The sequence below is a fragment of the Dermacentor albipictus genome, chromosome 8, assembly GCF_038994185.2.
Source record: "Dermacentor albipictus isolate Rhodes 1998 colony chromosome 8, USDA_Dalb.pri_finalv2, whole genome shotgun sequence".
NCBI classification, from domain to species: Eukaryota; Metazoa; Arthropoda; class Arachnida; order Ixodida; family Ixodidae; genus Dermacentor; species Dermacentor albipictus.
The window spans coordinates 30,672,005-30,688,981 of NC_091828.1; the positions used below are offsets into that span (position 1 = coordinate 30,672,005).

Below are 16,977 nucleotides of genomic sequence, written 5' to 3' on the forward strand. Positions count from 1 at the left end.
CAAGATAAACACGTCTGTGCAGCGGAAAGCTGTCGGATTAATTTTTAACAATTAGGAGTGCAACTTTTTCCCTTCCGAGCATTACCACGTCTTATCAGTGAATTGCTTAGAATTTCGATGAACTTGCGTTCGCCTTATCATGTGACATAATATTGTGCATATACCCTTTTGCATAGCTGTCCCTATTTCTTTCTCAGGTCATTCTTCACCTGCGACCCGCCTGTCCGATCCTTTGAACATTGTGCCATTCCGATCTTTTCGTCATTCTCATAAATATTCTTTGGTTTCTGTTCACAGTGTACAGTTAGAATAAACTTGATAGTTCTTTGCGACAACTAAAAAATACACAGTTCTAAAGCAAGTGTTTTTGTGTTATGATGTTTATTTTTTTTGTAACCACCCCTGCAATGTCCAAACCTGAGACAGCAGTATGTGTAAATAGGTTTTAAAAAATGCACCAATAGCTATCGCCTGCTTCCGCAGGAAGCGTAGTGCATCTGTTATCGGCAGACTGACAAGAACCGAAGGAGTGGCGGAAGCATTATTCAATATAGTAACCGCAAAGAGTTGACACTCCAGTAGGCGCCAGTTGTGGGCGAAATGCGGCAACAACCGCGTACTTAGATTTAGGTGCACGTTCGAAAACCCCAGGTGGTAAAAATTTCCGAAGCTCTACACTACAGCGTGCCTCATAATCAGACAGTGGTTTTGGCGTGTAAAACACCATAGTTTATTTTTATTACCTTTAGACTGCGAATGGCGTGGCGCTTGGCAATTTGTGCCTTCACCACTATTAAGGACCTAAAAGGACCCTAAGGACCCTAAAATAGGTTGGATCAAATGAGCTGTTACAGTGATGAACCGATACATTTGGTGTACTTTTCACGGAAACGTGGCTAACCGCAAATAATTCTGGTAGATAGCTTTCTGGATATCCGTCGCATCATATAAGTAAGGCAGGCGGAGGGGTGGCAGTCTAAGTCATATATTATTAAAATTAATTATTATTGCCGAGTTTCCTATCATTGCTAAATATGTAGATGTTTGAGAGCGCAGATAAATAAAGCCAGTATAAACGTCATATATAGACACGTAAATGGAGATAAGGCAGCATTTTGTAGTTTTATTGAAGAGCTGTCACCTTTCAGCCGATCGAATGGCAAGACATGCGCATTTGGGAGGATTGTGAAAGCTAACTTCATTACCGAAGAAACATGGGCCTGTAGAAATTTAAAATTTGTTTTCTTGTTATGACGGCAGAGATTACATTACTTCACCAACAAGGATAACAGTCAATAGCGCTACATTTTTAGACGTATACGTTTCGAATTAAATACAATCCATGTGGAGTCGGTACTACTAATAGCACACACAAGTGGCCTTCTACCTGCGTTTTGTCTTATACCGAAAAATTCTGCGAAGCAAATCAATGATAGCGAACGGCGAATTCGCCGAATGTTCATACATAATAATAATAATAATAATAATAATAATAATAATAATAATAATAATAATAATAATAATAATAATAATAATAATAATAATAATAATAATAATAATAATAATAATAATAATAATAATAATAATAATAATAATAATAATAATAATAATAATCTGCCTAGTTACGCTCACTGCAGGGCAAAGGCCTCTTTCATGCTTCTCCAACTACCCCGGTCATGTATTAATTGTGGCCATGTTGTCCCTGCAAACGTCTTATTGTCAGCCGCCCACCTAACTTTCTGCCGCCCCCTGCTACGCATCGCTTCCCTTGGATTCCAGTCCGTAACCCTTAATGACCATCGGTTATCTTCCCTCCTCATTACATGTCCGGCCCATGCCCATTTATTTTTCTTGATTTCAACTAAGATGTCATTTACCCGCGTTTGTTGCCTCACCCAATCTGCTCTTTTCTTATCCCTTAGCGTTACACCCGTCATTATTCTTTCCATAGCTCGTTGGGTCGTCCTCAATTTCAGCAGAACCCTTTTCGTAAGCCTCCTGGTTTCTGCCCCATATGTGAGTACTGGTAACACACAGCTGTTATACACTTTCCTTTTGAGGGTTAGTGGCAACCTGCCGTTAATGATTTGAGAATGCCTGCCAAACGCACCCCAGCCCATTCTTATTCCTTTAGTTATTTCAGTCTCAAGATCCGGATCCGTGGTCACTACCTGCCCTAAGTAGATGTATTCCCTTATCACTTCCAGTGCCTCGCTACCTATCGTAAACTGCTGTTCTCTTCCGAGACTCTTAAACATTACTTCAGTTTTCTGCAGATTAATTTTCAGACCCACCCTTCTGCTTTGCCTCTCCAGGTCAGTGAGCATGCATTGCAATTGGTCTCTTGAGTTACTAAGCAAGGCAATATCATTAGCGAATCGCAAGTTACTAAGGCATTCTCCATTACCTTTTATTCCCAATTCTTCCCACTCCAGGTCTCTGAATACCTCCTGTAACATGCTGTGAATAGCATTGGAGAGATCATATCTCCCTGTATGACGCCTTTCTTTATTGGGATTTTGTTGCTCTCTTTGTGGAGGACTACGGTGGCTGTGGAGCCACTATAGATATCTTCCAGTATTTTTACATATGGCTCATCTGCACCCTGATTCCGTAATGCCTCCATGACCGCTGAGGTTTCGACTGAATCAAACGCTTTCTCGTAATCAATGAAAACTATATATAAGGGTTGGTTATATTCTGCAGATTTCTCTATCACTTGATTGACAGTGTGAATATGGTCTATTGTTGAGTAGCCTTTACGGAATCCTGTCTGGTCCTTTGGTTGACAGATGTCTAGGGTGTTCCTGATTCTATTTGCGATTACCTTAGTAAATACTTTGTAGGCAACGGACAGTAAGCTGATCGGTCTATAATTTTTCAAGTCTTTGGCATCCCCTTTCTTATGGATTAGGATTATGTTAGCGGTCTTCCAAGATTCCGGTACGCACGAGGTTATGAGGCATTGCGTATACAGGGTGGCCAGTTTCTCTAGAACAATCTGACCACCATCCTTCAACAAATCTGCTGTTACCTGATCCTCCCCAGCTGCCCTCCCCGTTTACATAGCTCCTAAGGCTTTCTTTACTTCTTCTGGCATTACCTGCGGGATTTTGAATTCCTCTAGGCTATTCTCTCTTCCACTATTGTCGTGGGTGCGACTTGTAGTGTATAAATCTATATAGAACTCCTCAGCCACTTGAACTATCTCATCCATATCAGTAACAATACTGCCGGCTTTGTCTCTTAACGCACACATCTGATTCTTGCCCATTCCAAGTTTCTTCTTCACTGTTTTTAGGCTTCCTCCGTTCCTGAGAGCCTGTTCAATTCGATCCTCATACAGAATACCCAATAGCGATTCCGATGTCACCTTCAGTGCGCAAACTGGCAAGGGATATGTGATCCCTTGCCAGTCCCATGTGATAATACAGAATACCCAATAGCAATGCCGATGTCACCTTCAGTGCACAGACTGGCAAGGGATTTTTTTTTTATTTCAGAATACTGCCGGCTTCCATTTGGAAGCCCAGATAGGAGTGGTACAACATCACGTGATTTCAAACTTTTTCATCAAGGGGATAAAAAAAAATAAAAAGAGCAAAAAAAACAGTCTACTAGGGAAAGTAAACATATGCAAATGCACAAAAGAAATACGATGATGCCGTCACATTGCTGCCAATACGAAAGGCGTAATAAATGAGTCATTAGAATTTGTAACAAGCAAAGGCACAGTGAATGCATGACATTATAAGCACGTCTGTACTGCAGATAAGAAGGAATCTGGAGTGGCTGAGTTGACCACGCTTTGCGGAAGATCATTCCATTCGCGAATTGTCTTGGGCAGGAAGGAATAAAGATATGCGTTTGTTCTAGTGCGCGGCAATAATATTGTTTGATTGTGCTTACCTCTGGTCAGTCGCGATTTGTTAAATTGCATGTAGTTGTCAAATCTCATTTTAGTGTGGTTGTTAACTATGTTATACATTGCTTGTAGACGGTGCATTTTGCGACGAGTTTCTAGTGTCTGGAGCCCAGATCGCAACCTTAAAGAGGTGACTGAAATGCGCCAATTGTAAGAATTGTAGATAAATCTAAGAGCTTTTTTTTTTTACTCTTTCGATAATGTCTATACCAGCCTTTGTGTGAGGGTCCCAGACTATATCGTAATACTCGAGTGTTGGCCTAATAATTGCCTCATATGCAGTTAATTTGGTAGCACTAGTGCAGTTTTTTAAACGGTGCTTTATTAACCATAACTTTTTCATTGCTGCCGCAGAAACATACCTAACGTGAGCGGTATAGCTCATCTTGGAATCAATTGCAATTCCAAGATATGTGAATTCCTCTACCTGTTTAATGTCCATATTATATATCGTGTAAGTGCAAATTAGCGGATTTTTTTACGTGTAATAACCATGTGCGCGCATTTCGAGATGTTTAGGGACATATGCCACTGGATACACCAGTCGTGTATTGCTATTAGATAGTCAGTTAAGCTAGATTGGTCATCCACAGATTGAATGCTAGAGTAAACAATACAATCGTCCGCAAAAAAGCGACACCGCACGGAAAACTTGCAAGCCAGGTCATTTAGGTAGATAAGAAAAAGAAATGGACCTAAAACCGAGCCCTGTGGAACGCCCGAAAGTACAGAGGCGAGCGATGAATTCGAAGCACCTATGCTGACAAATTGTTTTCGATGCGTCAAGTACAAATCAAGCCAACGCAAAATTTGTTCGTTGCATATGATGCTGTTTAGCTGTATCATCATTTTTTTTGTGTGAAACCCGATCGAAGGCTTTCTCGAAATCTAAAAAAAGAATGTCTACCTGGCCACCTTGATCCAAGATTGCCAGTATTTCGTTGGTCATATGAAGTAACTGTGTAGTGGTAGAAAAGCCACGCCTGAATCCGTGCTGACTCTCACTAAAGAAGTCACTATTTTCTAAAAAGGAACTTAAATGCTTAGAAATAAAGTGTTCCATAACTTTAGAAGCGGTGGGGAGTAGGGAGATAGGTCTGTAATTTTCTACATTAAGCTTGTCTCCCTTTTTGTGGACTGGGACTACTTTGGCGACTTTCCAGTCGTTAGGCAGATCCCCTTCGTTTATACTTACGTTAAATATCATGAACAGGTATTTCGCGGACCATTCGGCGTACCGATTAAGAAAAGCGTTAGGTATGTCGTCAGGACCTGCAGATTTTTTTGGATCTAAGTTTAGCAGTGACGAAAATATGCCTTCCTCAGATACGACAAGATCTGGAAGCTTGAGACCAACGCCATGAGTATCATCTTTCTGGGTGGGTTCACGTAAAAATACTGACAAAAAAAACGTGTTAAAAGCTTCCGCAATGCGCTGAGTGTCGGTAACATCGACATCATTCAGTTTTATCTTGTCTACAAGACTGTTCCGCTTCGATATATGCATCCAAAACTTCCTTGGGTTGTTTTTTAAAAAGTTGTACATTCTGACATTAAAGAAATGGTATTTACTTAATTTTAATTCGGATCTAAGATCTGCTCGGAGGGACGCCAAAACAGAGTGGCTTGACCGACAGCATGATAAACGTTTTAATCGACGCTTTAAGTGCAGGATATTACGAGTAATCCACGGGTTTTTTTTTGGTTGACTTTCTTCCGCTTTTTAGGAACGTACTTTTTGATGCATTCGTGCACGGCGCTCTTAAAGTGCAGCCACAGCTCATTGACGCCTAAGAAACCTTGTCTTTGTTATGTGATATGTTATGTGATATGTTATGGATATGTGATGTGGAGCGTTTGATCCGTTTCAACGAAATATACTCACGTGCTATGACTTGGCTTTTCCATCTCAGCTAGTGGCTTCTGGAAAATACTTAAAAGGCATGCAACTTTTGGGCCGACAAATACTTTTACGAGCGCATCAAAAAGAAAGACGGTATGTATAACACTTCGATGCGCACGCGGCCGATGGACCTATTCGGGATCTACAAAAATGCCTAAATCCACTACGAAGTCATATAAAGAAAGCCAAGTGTTATTAGTATGACCGCATCTTCTCGAATATACGAATTATTCGAAAAAAAATATGGGATGCGGTTGATCGAGTAACAGGAAGAAATTCACTAATCCGCAAATGCATACTTAAATGGGCGCAACATAGAACGTGCGGAATTGGTGAGCTGCATGAACACGCATCTCATTAACACTGACATGAACCCTGCACACGTTGAAATCGGAAACAGTAACAATTTTTTACACCACGTCAGTCGAATTCACTTTTGTTGAAACCACCTTGTCTTGAAGTATGTGGTTTGATGAAGGCATTCAAGAAAGGCATGATGTTTCCGCTGGCGTGGATGGTATGAGTCTCGTTTCGGTTATTTATGTGTCACATGAAATAAGACCAGCGCTCGTACATGTTATAAACTTGTCTCTTATCCAGGCGTCCTTCCAGACGACCTCAGCATAGCGCGGCTCCCGCCAATTTTCAGCGGGAGAAGCTTAGAGCAACTGTCAAATTAGCGGCCGATTTGAAAACCTTTTGAAAGTGTTACCTACGCAAGGCTGTGAATTTTTCCACGAAACACAATATAAATGCGCCATGTCAATACACGACTTTGAAAAAAAGTAAGTCAGTGGAGCAAGCTTTGTTGGATAATAAAGATCAAAAGGTCACAAATATTGCAGAGAGAAAATGAACGGTTAGCCTGTTATTTTTTGCGATCTGAGAAAGGCATTTTATTTCATTGACGACTTTATTTTGAGTGAAAAATTGGAAACGCACGCAGTACAAGCGCTTGCTAATGATTTGATAAAAAGGTATGTATCCAGTAAAGACATTAAAACGGTAATTTCATGTGGAATACACACGTCAATTTCATGTGCAGTGAATTAAAAGAAATGTCGACGTAATCTACAGTATTGCCCCCCTGATCTCTCTATGGCTTAAAAAAACTGTATAATGCATGTATTCATTCAAAGTTTTGCTTCAAAGTATTTTTATGGGGTACAAGCACCACAACGAAATAGACGACATTCATAAGCTCACAAAAAGGTATTTTCCCATTTAATATCACTTTTTTTTGAGCTAACAACAACACCATTCTTACAAAAACTGGATAAATATGTGCAGACAGGATAGAATTTATGCAACTTCTAGAAATTCGAAAGAGAAGACCAAGTGCAATATGTCTTGAGCGTAACCATTCAGAATTCTTCTTCAGACACACCACATAACACACACGAAAAATAAGGAGAAATTACGCGACAGACTGATTTGTGCGTCAGTGCACAAAAGAATGAGCAGATACAGTAAATCTGTGCTCTTAAATTCTTCTTTACGTACCTTTATAAAGGAAATGAAATAATGGTTGAAAGGGCAAGACATATTCTTTGAAATTTAAGTGAGCTGAATAAATGAACAATGGCTTCCCATGAATAACATATTTTGTTTTAAGAATACGCATATCGTTTCATGAACTATTTTTATTTTTGTGTTTTTTGCTTTCATACATATATACTTGAGTGCATTCATGTCCGTGTTTCCAATTTCCTTTCTTTTTCATTTTATTTTGTAATTACGCACCCAAATTGGATGTGTGATTCACTTTGTGCGCTTTCTGTTGGTTTATAATGCTGTACACGTTGGATGACGTTTATTTTTAAACACAACATATTCGTATACGTTTCGAACATCATTCGAATTTGAAATTTTATTTTTATTTAGTCGTTAGGCACATTGCATTATGAATTTGATGGTATTTGAATACAATGGCATTAGGCATTGTCCCTATGTTATATTTTTCGCAGCAGTCAAGTGTGTTGCAACTTGGAAACTTGTGCGTATGTATAATCTGCTGTCAACATTATTGCTTTCTGAAGGTTAGGCGACAGGCACAGCACCAGCACGTCGCACAGAATCCGCTCTCGTAGTATATGCAGTCCTGCGCAGTCACATTACCAAGTCCAGTTAGTGGGTTTATTTTAACCTAAATGGTCGACGGCATATTGCATTATATCAGATATACAGATCAGGTATAGACTTACACAAGTTGTCACACGGAGCACTTCTTAAAACAATCAAGCCCGTTTCGAATGAAATTTTTCTGTCGCGATGGGATCCCTACTTATAGCAACCAAGCCCGTTTTGAATAAAATTTTTCTTCAGCCTCGGAGAAGCCAATCGCGATGAAAAAAGGTGATTCTAATCGGGCTCGGTCGCGATCAAAATTGACCCATATAACACCAGGATTACAAACCAGCCATGTGGCCTAGCGATTATTGTGTTGTGCTTCTAAGCAGCATCTAAGCACGAGGTAGCGGGATCAATCCCGACCACGGCGGTCGCATTTCTATGGGGGAGAAATGTAAAAAAAATATCAGAGTCCACAGCTTTTGGAGAAGGCTAAAGCCCCCTGCTGGTCAAGATGAATCCGGAGTCCTTCACTGCATCGTGTTTCATTATCAAATTGTGGTTTTGGTACGTGAAACAGATGTCAAGTTAAACAGGCATTAGGAACTAGCACCTTCTAACTGTTCACATCACGCCCCGTATGCCAACAGAATGCAACATCCAACTAGCTTAAAGAAGTACGCAAACAAGAATATTCCTTCGTAACCAGTTTCAGTGTCGCTTCCGATGAGGTGTATAAGTATTGTGACGTCGTCACGTATGAGGTAGTCACGTTGGACAAGGACATATTAACGTCATGGGAGACTTTGCAACTCGCTCGGTCGTTCACTATGCTACCACTTTTCACGGATGTACCACTGTGACAATTGAGCGAGCGACCTCGAGCGAGAGACAAAAGACGACCGGCATTTCTGCGTTGCCACGGCTTCATTTCCTCAGCTGTGGTAGGTTCTCCATGTATATATATATATATATATATATATATATATATATATATAGTAAAAGCTCGTTAATTCGAACCGCAAGGGGAAGCCGCTTCAGTTCGAATTAACGAAAGTGAAGGAGAGCAACAGTACACTGCGATTTGGAAGCACTAGGGCATGTCAGAAATTTGGCGTGTCAGAAAGTGATGGCGTGTGCCGCGGGCACACGCCATTTTCAAGTCGAAGCTCTGGGTCCGACTGTGCCACACCACCGATGTCCACCGAAACGAACGTTAGCCGAGGCTTAACACTATCACAATGATTCGCGACGGCCGATACCTCCTAAGCTGAAAACAGAGGTGCACAACCGATGAAGACTGCCGAGACAAAGACGCTGAACATGTGAAGGTGGCGAAGGCCCTGATTCGTTGGTTCTTGATTGCAAGCGCAGCTGCGACGTACTTGATTCGCTGTGTTTTGGCGCTTGCCGTGCCATCTCCGCACAACATTAGCAGCTGTACAAGATTTGCAAAGCCTCCGAGATTCACAACGGGCAAGAAGTCTTGGAGGTTACGTAGAACGGAGAGGCGGCAGCCGCCACTGCCTTCTGGCTGACCCCGCGTCGGTTAGATTTTTTTCCGATTTTGCCTGCTCTCGCCGTTCCCTCCGTTTCGGAGGCAATACAGCCTTGTGTGTAGGCAGTAGGCGCTTTTCTCTGGCCGTGTGCCAGGTGAGCGTAGTTCGAATTATCCGTGAGGGAACCTTCTCGCGTTCGAATTAACGGACTTTTTTATACATAGACTTCTGTGGAGCTTGGCCGGACCAAATCGTACAGTTCGAATTATCCATAAATTCGAATTTTTGAAGTTCGAATTACCGAGCTTTCACTGTGTATATATATATATATATATATATATATATATATATATATATATATATATATATATATATATATGTATATACACAGTGTGTTATAAATGCTATCGCAGAATATTGCCGTACTGTGCTACATCATTCGTTCGCTTCAAAATAGCCTATGTTAACACAGATATAATCGAACTACATTAACAAGTCATCGATATATTTCTCTGAGGACGCATTCAATATTTCTTGCCGGTCTGCTTAATTTTTTTCTTTCTTTAGCGTATTCGTAGACCATGCCCACTGTATCGTTCACCGGAATATCCTTCATTAAGAGACAGTCGGCACTGCATATGTAATTATTGCCTTTCGTGTTCTCGGGTAAAACTCAATATTCCCACTTTCTCTACTCCGAATAGCTTTATGAACATTTCGGCATTTCATAAGAGGAAAGAATAAATGCCAGTCTTAGAAGAGCAATAAGTTAGTTGCCCGCATTGTATGGACAAATGGTCAATATATGTCACAGTGTTGAGATTTATCTACCAATTCCTTCATGGTTTATTTTATTTTACAGATATTGTGGCCTCCGTACGACAACTAGCATGGAGGGGTCAATAAAAATCTAAAAAGATGCAACAACACATTAGCAGGATATAAAAGCTTAATGATCACACAAGAGAGGTAAAACAGTTTGACAGAATCCAGAATAAACGTAAGAATAATAAGGAATATTAACACGATATATATTTTATCACTTCGTCAGAAAACTAGTCCGTGGGCAGTCGTCTAAGGGATCCATCAAGCTTGCTCCGCAATTGAATTGCCAACGGAAGCAAAGTAAAATTAAATCAGTTCAGTTGCGACATAAGCGGGAAAATATTCAACGAATCTGAGTGCCGCGTTCCGCGCACAGAGCTCGTGACGATAGATATGAGCACGTGGACGTGAACAGAACTGACAGTTTTGTGGAACATGATAAGACGACCACATGCACCTGTCTGGTTCAGAAACTGTAGGGGAAATAGCTGAGCATAAGAGGAGGGTGGAAAATGACGATGGTACCTGTCATATATACATCACATCGCTTTCTTTCGTACAGCTTCCAGTTTATCTCTGTCGCATTTGTGATGAGGGAACCAGACTATAAAGGCGTATTCAAGGAAGTGTCGGACTGGCGTTTTGTAAGCCGTGAGTTTGCACTCTTCAGTGACATTTTTCAGTGTGCGGTTGACATAACTAAGCCTCTGAAACGCCTTTGAACAGATGAGTTTAATGTGCTCGTGCTATTATAAGTTAGTCGGGAAAGTGATGATTCCAAGACACCTGAATTCGTTGACGCCCTTGAGGTAATCGCTTCCATCACTGTAAGCGAAATACAAAGGTCATTTTGTTGTGTGAAAAGCAGCCATTGGCGCTGTTTGTTGAACATTAATCGCGAAAACGAAATCAAGCGAAAACGCTTTATATTGTCACGCTCTAACACAAGAATAAGTGACAGTAGGATCAGCTAGAGATGAAAAATGCCAAGCACTGAGCGATGGTTCTCCAGCTGGCGCGGGATCTTCGACTTCGTCGTCTTCTTCGCCGTTTTGCTGGGCACGCAATGCTGAATGTTCGCTGGCTCAAAACACCAGGTGGCATTATTCACCCTCCCTATGAAGCATCGACTCGATGCTCAAACACAAGACGTACACGAAAGGTACGCGCATTAGGTAGGACATAAAAAAAGGGGGGGGGGGGAAACGCGCTAGCACACATACGGGCATGCACACGAGGGAAAAAAAAATGGGCTCTGTCGGCGGGAGCAAAAAAAGAAAAGAAAAATCACTTCGCAGTTCTTTGGAGGACGACGCGACGACAGCAAAAAACAAGAGTTTGTTTCACCAGTAGACTTAACATCACCGTGCAAAATACGGCTTGAGGCGGACGACATGTACAGTCTCTGCGCGTGGTAAACGGCGCTTGGGCGATGGTAGGTCTCCGTCTGGAATCACTTCATAGTTCACGTCGCTTACACGCCTTAGTACTGTGTATGGTCCAAAGTACTTGCTCAGGAGTTTCTCGCTGAGGCCTCGCCGTCTAATGGGGGTCCAAACCCAAACTTGGTCACCAGGCTCATAGGTAACTTGTCGATGGTGAAGATTGTACCTTATGGCATCTGTACACTGCTGCTGTCTTATGTGGACACGGGCCAGTTGACGTGCTTCCTCGGCACGCTGAACGTACTCCTCGACGCCAGGAGCTAACTGGTCGAGCTGATCAATGTCTTCATACGGAATCATGGCGTCTAGCATAGTTTGAACATCTCGACCATAAACGAGGTGAAACGGCGTAAATCGTGTAGTTTCCTGTGTGGCAGTGTTGTACGCAAACGTTACGTACGGCAGGATTTCGTCCCACGTTTTGTGCTGCACATCGACGTACATAGAGAGCATGTCTGCCAGTGTTTTGTTTAGTCTTTCTGTCAAGCCGTTAGTCTGAGGGTGGTATGCAGTGGTCTTTCGATGAGTCGTGTAACTCAACTTCAAGATGTCGTCCAGAAGCTTCGCCGTAAATGCCGTCCCTCGGTCAGTGATGATGAATGATGGTGCGCCATGCGAAGCACAATGTGGTGCATAAAGAACTGGGCAACTTCCGATGCTGTCCCGCGTGGTAGTGCCTTCGTCTCCGCGTAACGCGTCAAGTAATCAGTTGCGACAATGATCCACTTATTGCCGGAGGAAGACAAGGGAAATGGTCCAAGAAGGTCCATTCCAACTTGATCAAACGGCGTACGTGGAGGGTCGATGGGTCGTAGAAGGCCTGCAGGCTTGAAGGGTGGTGACTTTCGGCGCTGGCATTCACGGCATCCTTTCACGTAGCGTTTGACGCAAGCAGTCAGGCCAGGCCAGTAGTACATTTGCCGTACCCTGTCCAGAGTCCTTGAGTAACCCAAGTGACCAGATGTCGGCTCGTCGTGGCAGGCTAATAGGATGTCGTCGCGAAGGGCTTGAGGAACTACTAGAAGATGTGGCTTGTCGCCGGCACCTGTGTTTCTTTTGTATAGGATGCCCTCTCGAAGGCAAAATGACGACAACCGTCGCGAAAGTGGGCGAGGAATGGGCGCGATGCCGCCTTCTAAGTGATCAATGATGGGCCTTAACTCAGCCTCCGATCGTTGTTTAACGAGTAGGTCCGGTCTGCTGAGGGCTCCCAGGAAGGCGCTCTCGTCTTCCTCGTCAGGATTCTGAGATGCAACAGGTGCTCGTGATAGCGTGTATACAGACTTGTATACGATGGTGACTTGCAGACTTGTATACAGACTTGTATACGATGGTGATGTCAAACTCCTGGAGTCGCAGACTCCAACGTGCCAATCGTCCAGAAGGGTCTCGGAGGTTGGTCAACCAGTACAAAGCGTGATGATCGGTCACCACTTTAAATGGCCGCCCGTAGAGATACGGCCTAAACTTTGTAGTAGCCCAAATAACCGCAAGGCACTCCTTCTCTGTGGTGGAATAATTTGACTCTGCCCGTGACAGAGTGCGGCTCGCGTAGGCGATAACTCGTTCAGTTCCGTCTTGCCGTTGCACCAGGATAGCTCCGAGACCGATATTGCTGGCGTCAGTGCGTACTTCTGTGTCAGCATCCTCATCAAAATGACCGAGCACGGGAGGAGAAGACAATCGACGTTGTAGCTCCGCAAAGGCAATCTGTTGTTCATCAGTCCAGAGGAATGGTACGTCGTCACGTGTAAGGCGAAATAGCGGCTCTGCAATCTTCGAAAAATTTTCAATGAAGCGCCGATAGTAGGCACACAAGCCCAAAAACCGTCGGACACTTTTCTTGTCGGTTGGAGTGGGGAAAGCAGCTACAGCATCAGTCTTCTCGGGATCGGGCCGAACACCTGTCGCGCTCACGACGTGACCAAGGAACTTCAGTTCCTCGTAACCGAAATGGCATTTCTCTGGCTTGAGTGTAAGGTCAGCCGATCGAATGGCTTCGAGTACATTCCGAAGCCGTCGAAGGTGCTCGTCAAAAGTCTCCGAAAAGATAACGACATCATCGAGATAGACGACGTAGCTTTTCCATTTGAGGTCAGCGAGAACTGTATCCATCATTCGCTGGAATGTGGCTGGCGCGGAACAGAGGCCGAAAGGGAGTACTCTAAATTCGTAAAGGCCGTCCGGAGTCACAAACGCGGTTTTCTCACGGTCCCGCTCATCTACTTCAATTTGCCAGTAGCCACTTTTCAGATCGATAGAGGAGAAATACTTCGCGCGCCTCAATCTATCCAGAGAATCGTCGACACGAGGCAACGGGTACACGTCTTTCTTTGTGACGTTGTTTAGCTTCCGGTAGTCAACACAAAACCGAAGCGTGCCATCTTTCTTTTTAACGAGAACGACTGGCGATGACCAGGGACTGCATGAAGGCTGTATTACGCCGTCTTGAAGCATTTCCTTCACCTGCGTTTGAATGGCATGTCGTTCGGTCGCGGAAACACGATAAGGCAGTTGCCGTATGGGGGACACGTCGTCATAGGTGATGATACCGTGTTTCGTAATCGACGTTTGACGTATCTTCGACGACCGTGCAAAGCAAGAGTGGAACTGGAGCAACAGCTCACGGAGGTGTTGTTTGTTCTCTTCAGGAAGCGTAGGACTAATGTCGACGTTGCGTATAGATGGTTCAGCATTGTCGATTGCCTCGGAAACAAAACACTCCGTGACGTCAGCGATCGGGTCGGCGTAGGCGATGACAGTACCGGGGAAAAGGTGCCGGTGTTCGTAGCTGAAGTTCGTGACAAGAACCTCACAGTGGCCATCATGCAGATCAATAAGGCTTCTTGCTACGCAAACACCTTGAGAAAGCAGCAGAGAGCGATTGCTTTCTGCGACCGCTTCACCGTGTAAGAGTCTGTCACATGCCACCTGAACCACGACACTTGCACGTGGTGGTAACAGGACAGCGTCGTCGACGACACGAAGAGGTGCTTGAGGGTGGATGGTGTTGGTCGTCGCTGCCGCGCTCTTTGTCGAGAAAGTGACGAGGCGTTGGCGAATGTCGATGATAGCTCCGTGCTCCCGGAGAAAGTCCATGCCGATGATTAGGTCTCGAGAACACTGAGGGAGAATGCTTAAGCTGGCAACAAACGTAGAGCCGCGAATCTGTATTCTTGCCGTGCACATGCCGAGTGGGGTGACGATGTGCCCGCCAGCTGTACGAACTGGCGCTTGATTCCAAGGCGTTGTCACTTTCTTCAGAAGGGTGGCCACTTTTTCGCTGATTATAGAATAATCCGCTCCAGTGTCCACTAAAGCAGTCAATTCGCGACCGTCGAGGAGTACAGGAATGTCCAAGGAAATTCTTTTTCTGTAATCAGCAGGTACCGTCGTCGTCGATGTATCTTCGGTCCGCGTACGCGTCAGTAGGGGTCCTTGAGCACGTCCAGACTGAGCGGCCTCGCTCCCGAAGGTCGCTGTGGTTAGTTTTCCCGGCGCGGGCTGAGCGACCGACCCCGCACCACACTCGAATACGGACGGCGAGTCGGCAAAAACCGCCGCGGCGAAGGGGAGCGTGACTGGTGTCGAGTTGATGGGGATCCGCACTGTTGGGCAACGTATTGTTCAATTTCAGGAGGACGCTGGCCGAACCTAGGTCGCGGCGAGTTTGCTGAAAATCCGCGTAGTCCGAGCTAGCGATAGGAGCACTGTCGATAGACGTGCCCAGCTTCGCCACAGTGAAAGCAAAGGGGACGGCGATCAGGTGCCCGCCACACGTCTGATTTCCTTGGGGCCTGTCGGTGGTCCTGGTAATACGAGGCCGCTTGGACGGGCTGTAGCATGGCCGGGCACGCGGTGCGAAGCGGGGAGGGAGGTGGGGCAGGTTGCCTCAAAGCTTGCGCATACGACATGAGGGAGCTGTCAGTGCTTAGTGGTCGAGCTTCGGTGTTCAAGGGTGGTTCTCTTAGCGCTTGCTGGACTTCGTCACGGAGAACGCTGGACAAGGAGTTGAGCGTCGGCTGTGAGGGTACCGACAGCTTCTGGAGTTCTTCGCGGATGACGGAACGAATGAGCTCTCGAAAGAAATCGACGTGGCCCCCGAGAGCTCCGAAGAAGTCCGTAGGTGAGGCAGCGTTCACTTGGCGTTCGTAGGATGGTGCCCGCTGCCGAAGCGTCTGCTCAATGGTGACGGCCTCGGAAAGAAATTCTGACACTGTTTTGGGAGGACTGCGCACGAGACCACCGAACAGCTGCTCTTTCACTCCGCGCATCAGGTACCGCACCTTCTTTTCTTCCGACATGCTGGGGTCGGCTCGGCGAAAGAGCCGCGTCATGTCCTCGACATACATTCCGACACCTTCGTTCGGCATTTGTATACGGGACTGAAGATCACGCTCAGCTCGCTCCCGGCGATCAGGGCTCGCGTACGTCGCAAGAATCCGGCGTTTGAATTCTGCCCATGAATTTAGGGCATCTGCACGGTTCTCGTACCAAACACGTGCACCATCGTTAAGGCTGAAATATACGTTTTTCAGTTTCTCTGCGTCATCCCACTTGTTGAAAGCGGCAACACGTTCATAGTGGACCAGCCAGTCTTCAACATCCTCATGTATGGCGCCGTGGAAGGGATTTGGCGTTCGCGGATTCAGCAGCGTACAATGAATCGGCGTTGGGCCTTCCATACCTGTTGGCGTGGTCGGAGCTGCCATTTTCTCTGGGAGGAGTCCAAACTCAGCGGCTTGTCCACGGATCCTTCTGCTGGCGCGGTGTACAGGCGTAACCACCGGTACAGGGCTGGAGCTCCTACTGCTCGGAGGGGTGTGGTGCATAGATTAAATTACCCCGCACCTCCACCAGTTTGTCACGCTCTAACACAAGAATAAGTGACAGTAGGATCAGCCAGAGATGAAAAATGCCAAGCACTGAGCGATGGTTCTCCAGCTGGCGCGGGATCTTCGACTTCGTCGTCTTCTTCGCCGTTTTGCTGGGCACGCAATGCTGAATGTTCGCTGGCTCAAAACACCAGGTGGCAATATATATATATATATATATATATATATATATATATATATATATATATATATATATATATATATATATATATATGCGTGTGTGTGTGTGTGTAATGGATCATAGTGGCCCCAACACGGAGCGCTGGCAGACACCTGAATGAACGGTAGCTGACAACGAGTGAGCGTGTTAAGAGGAACGATGACAGACCTCGAATCTAATGATCTAGTCTGCCGGACAAGTATTTCCTCATTTTTAAGAACCGAGAGTAGTTTAACGTTAATTTTTTTTTTGTGG

General features: G+C 44.7%; 1 protein-coding gene across 8 annotated transcripts in view; it reads right to left on the bottom strand.

Moving 5' to 3' along the window:
- LOC135912820 (retinol dehydrogenase 13-like) overlaps positions 1-16,977 on the bottom strand; it is a 395,668-nt gene that overhangs the window by 311,670 nt on the left and 67,021 nt on the right. Inside the window, exon 6 of one of the 8 annotated variants that reach the window (XM_065445362.1) lies at positions 7,678-7,929. The exons of the other annotated variants lie outside the window; for them this stretch is intronic. Coding sequence (XP_065301434.1) covers positions 7,852-7,929 — 78 coding nt within the window. The 3' untranslated portion in view covers positions 7,678-7,851. Of the gene's footprint in view, positions 1-7,677; positions 7,930-16,977 lie in introns of those variants that run through there. 8 annotated transcript variants of the gene reach the window in all.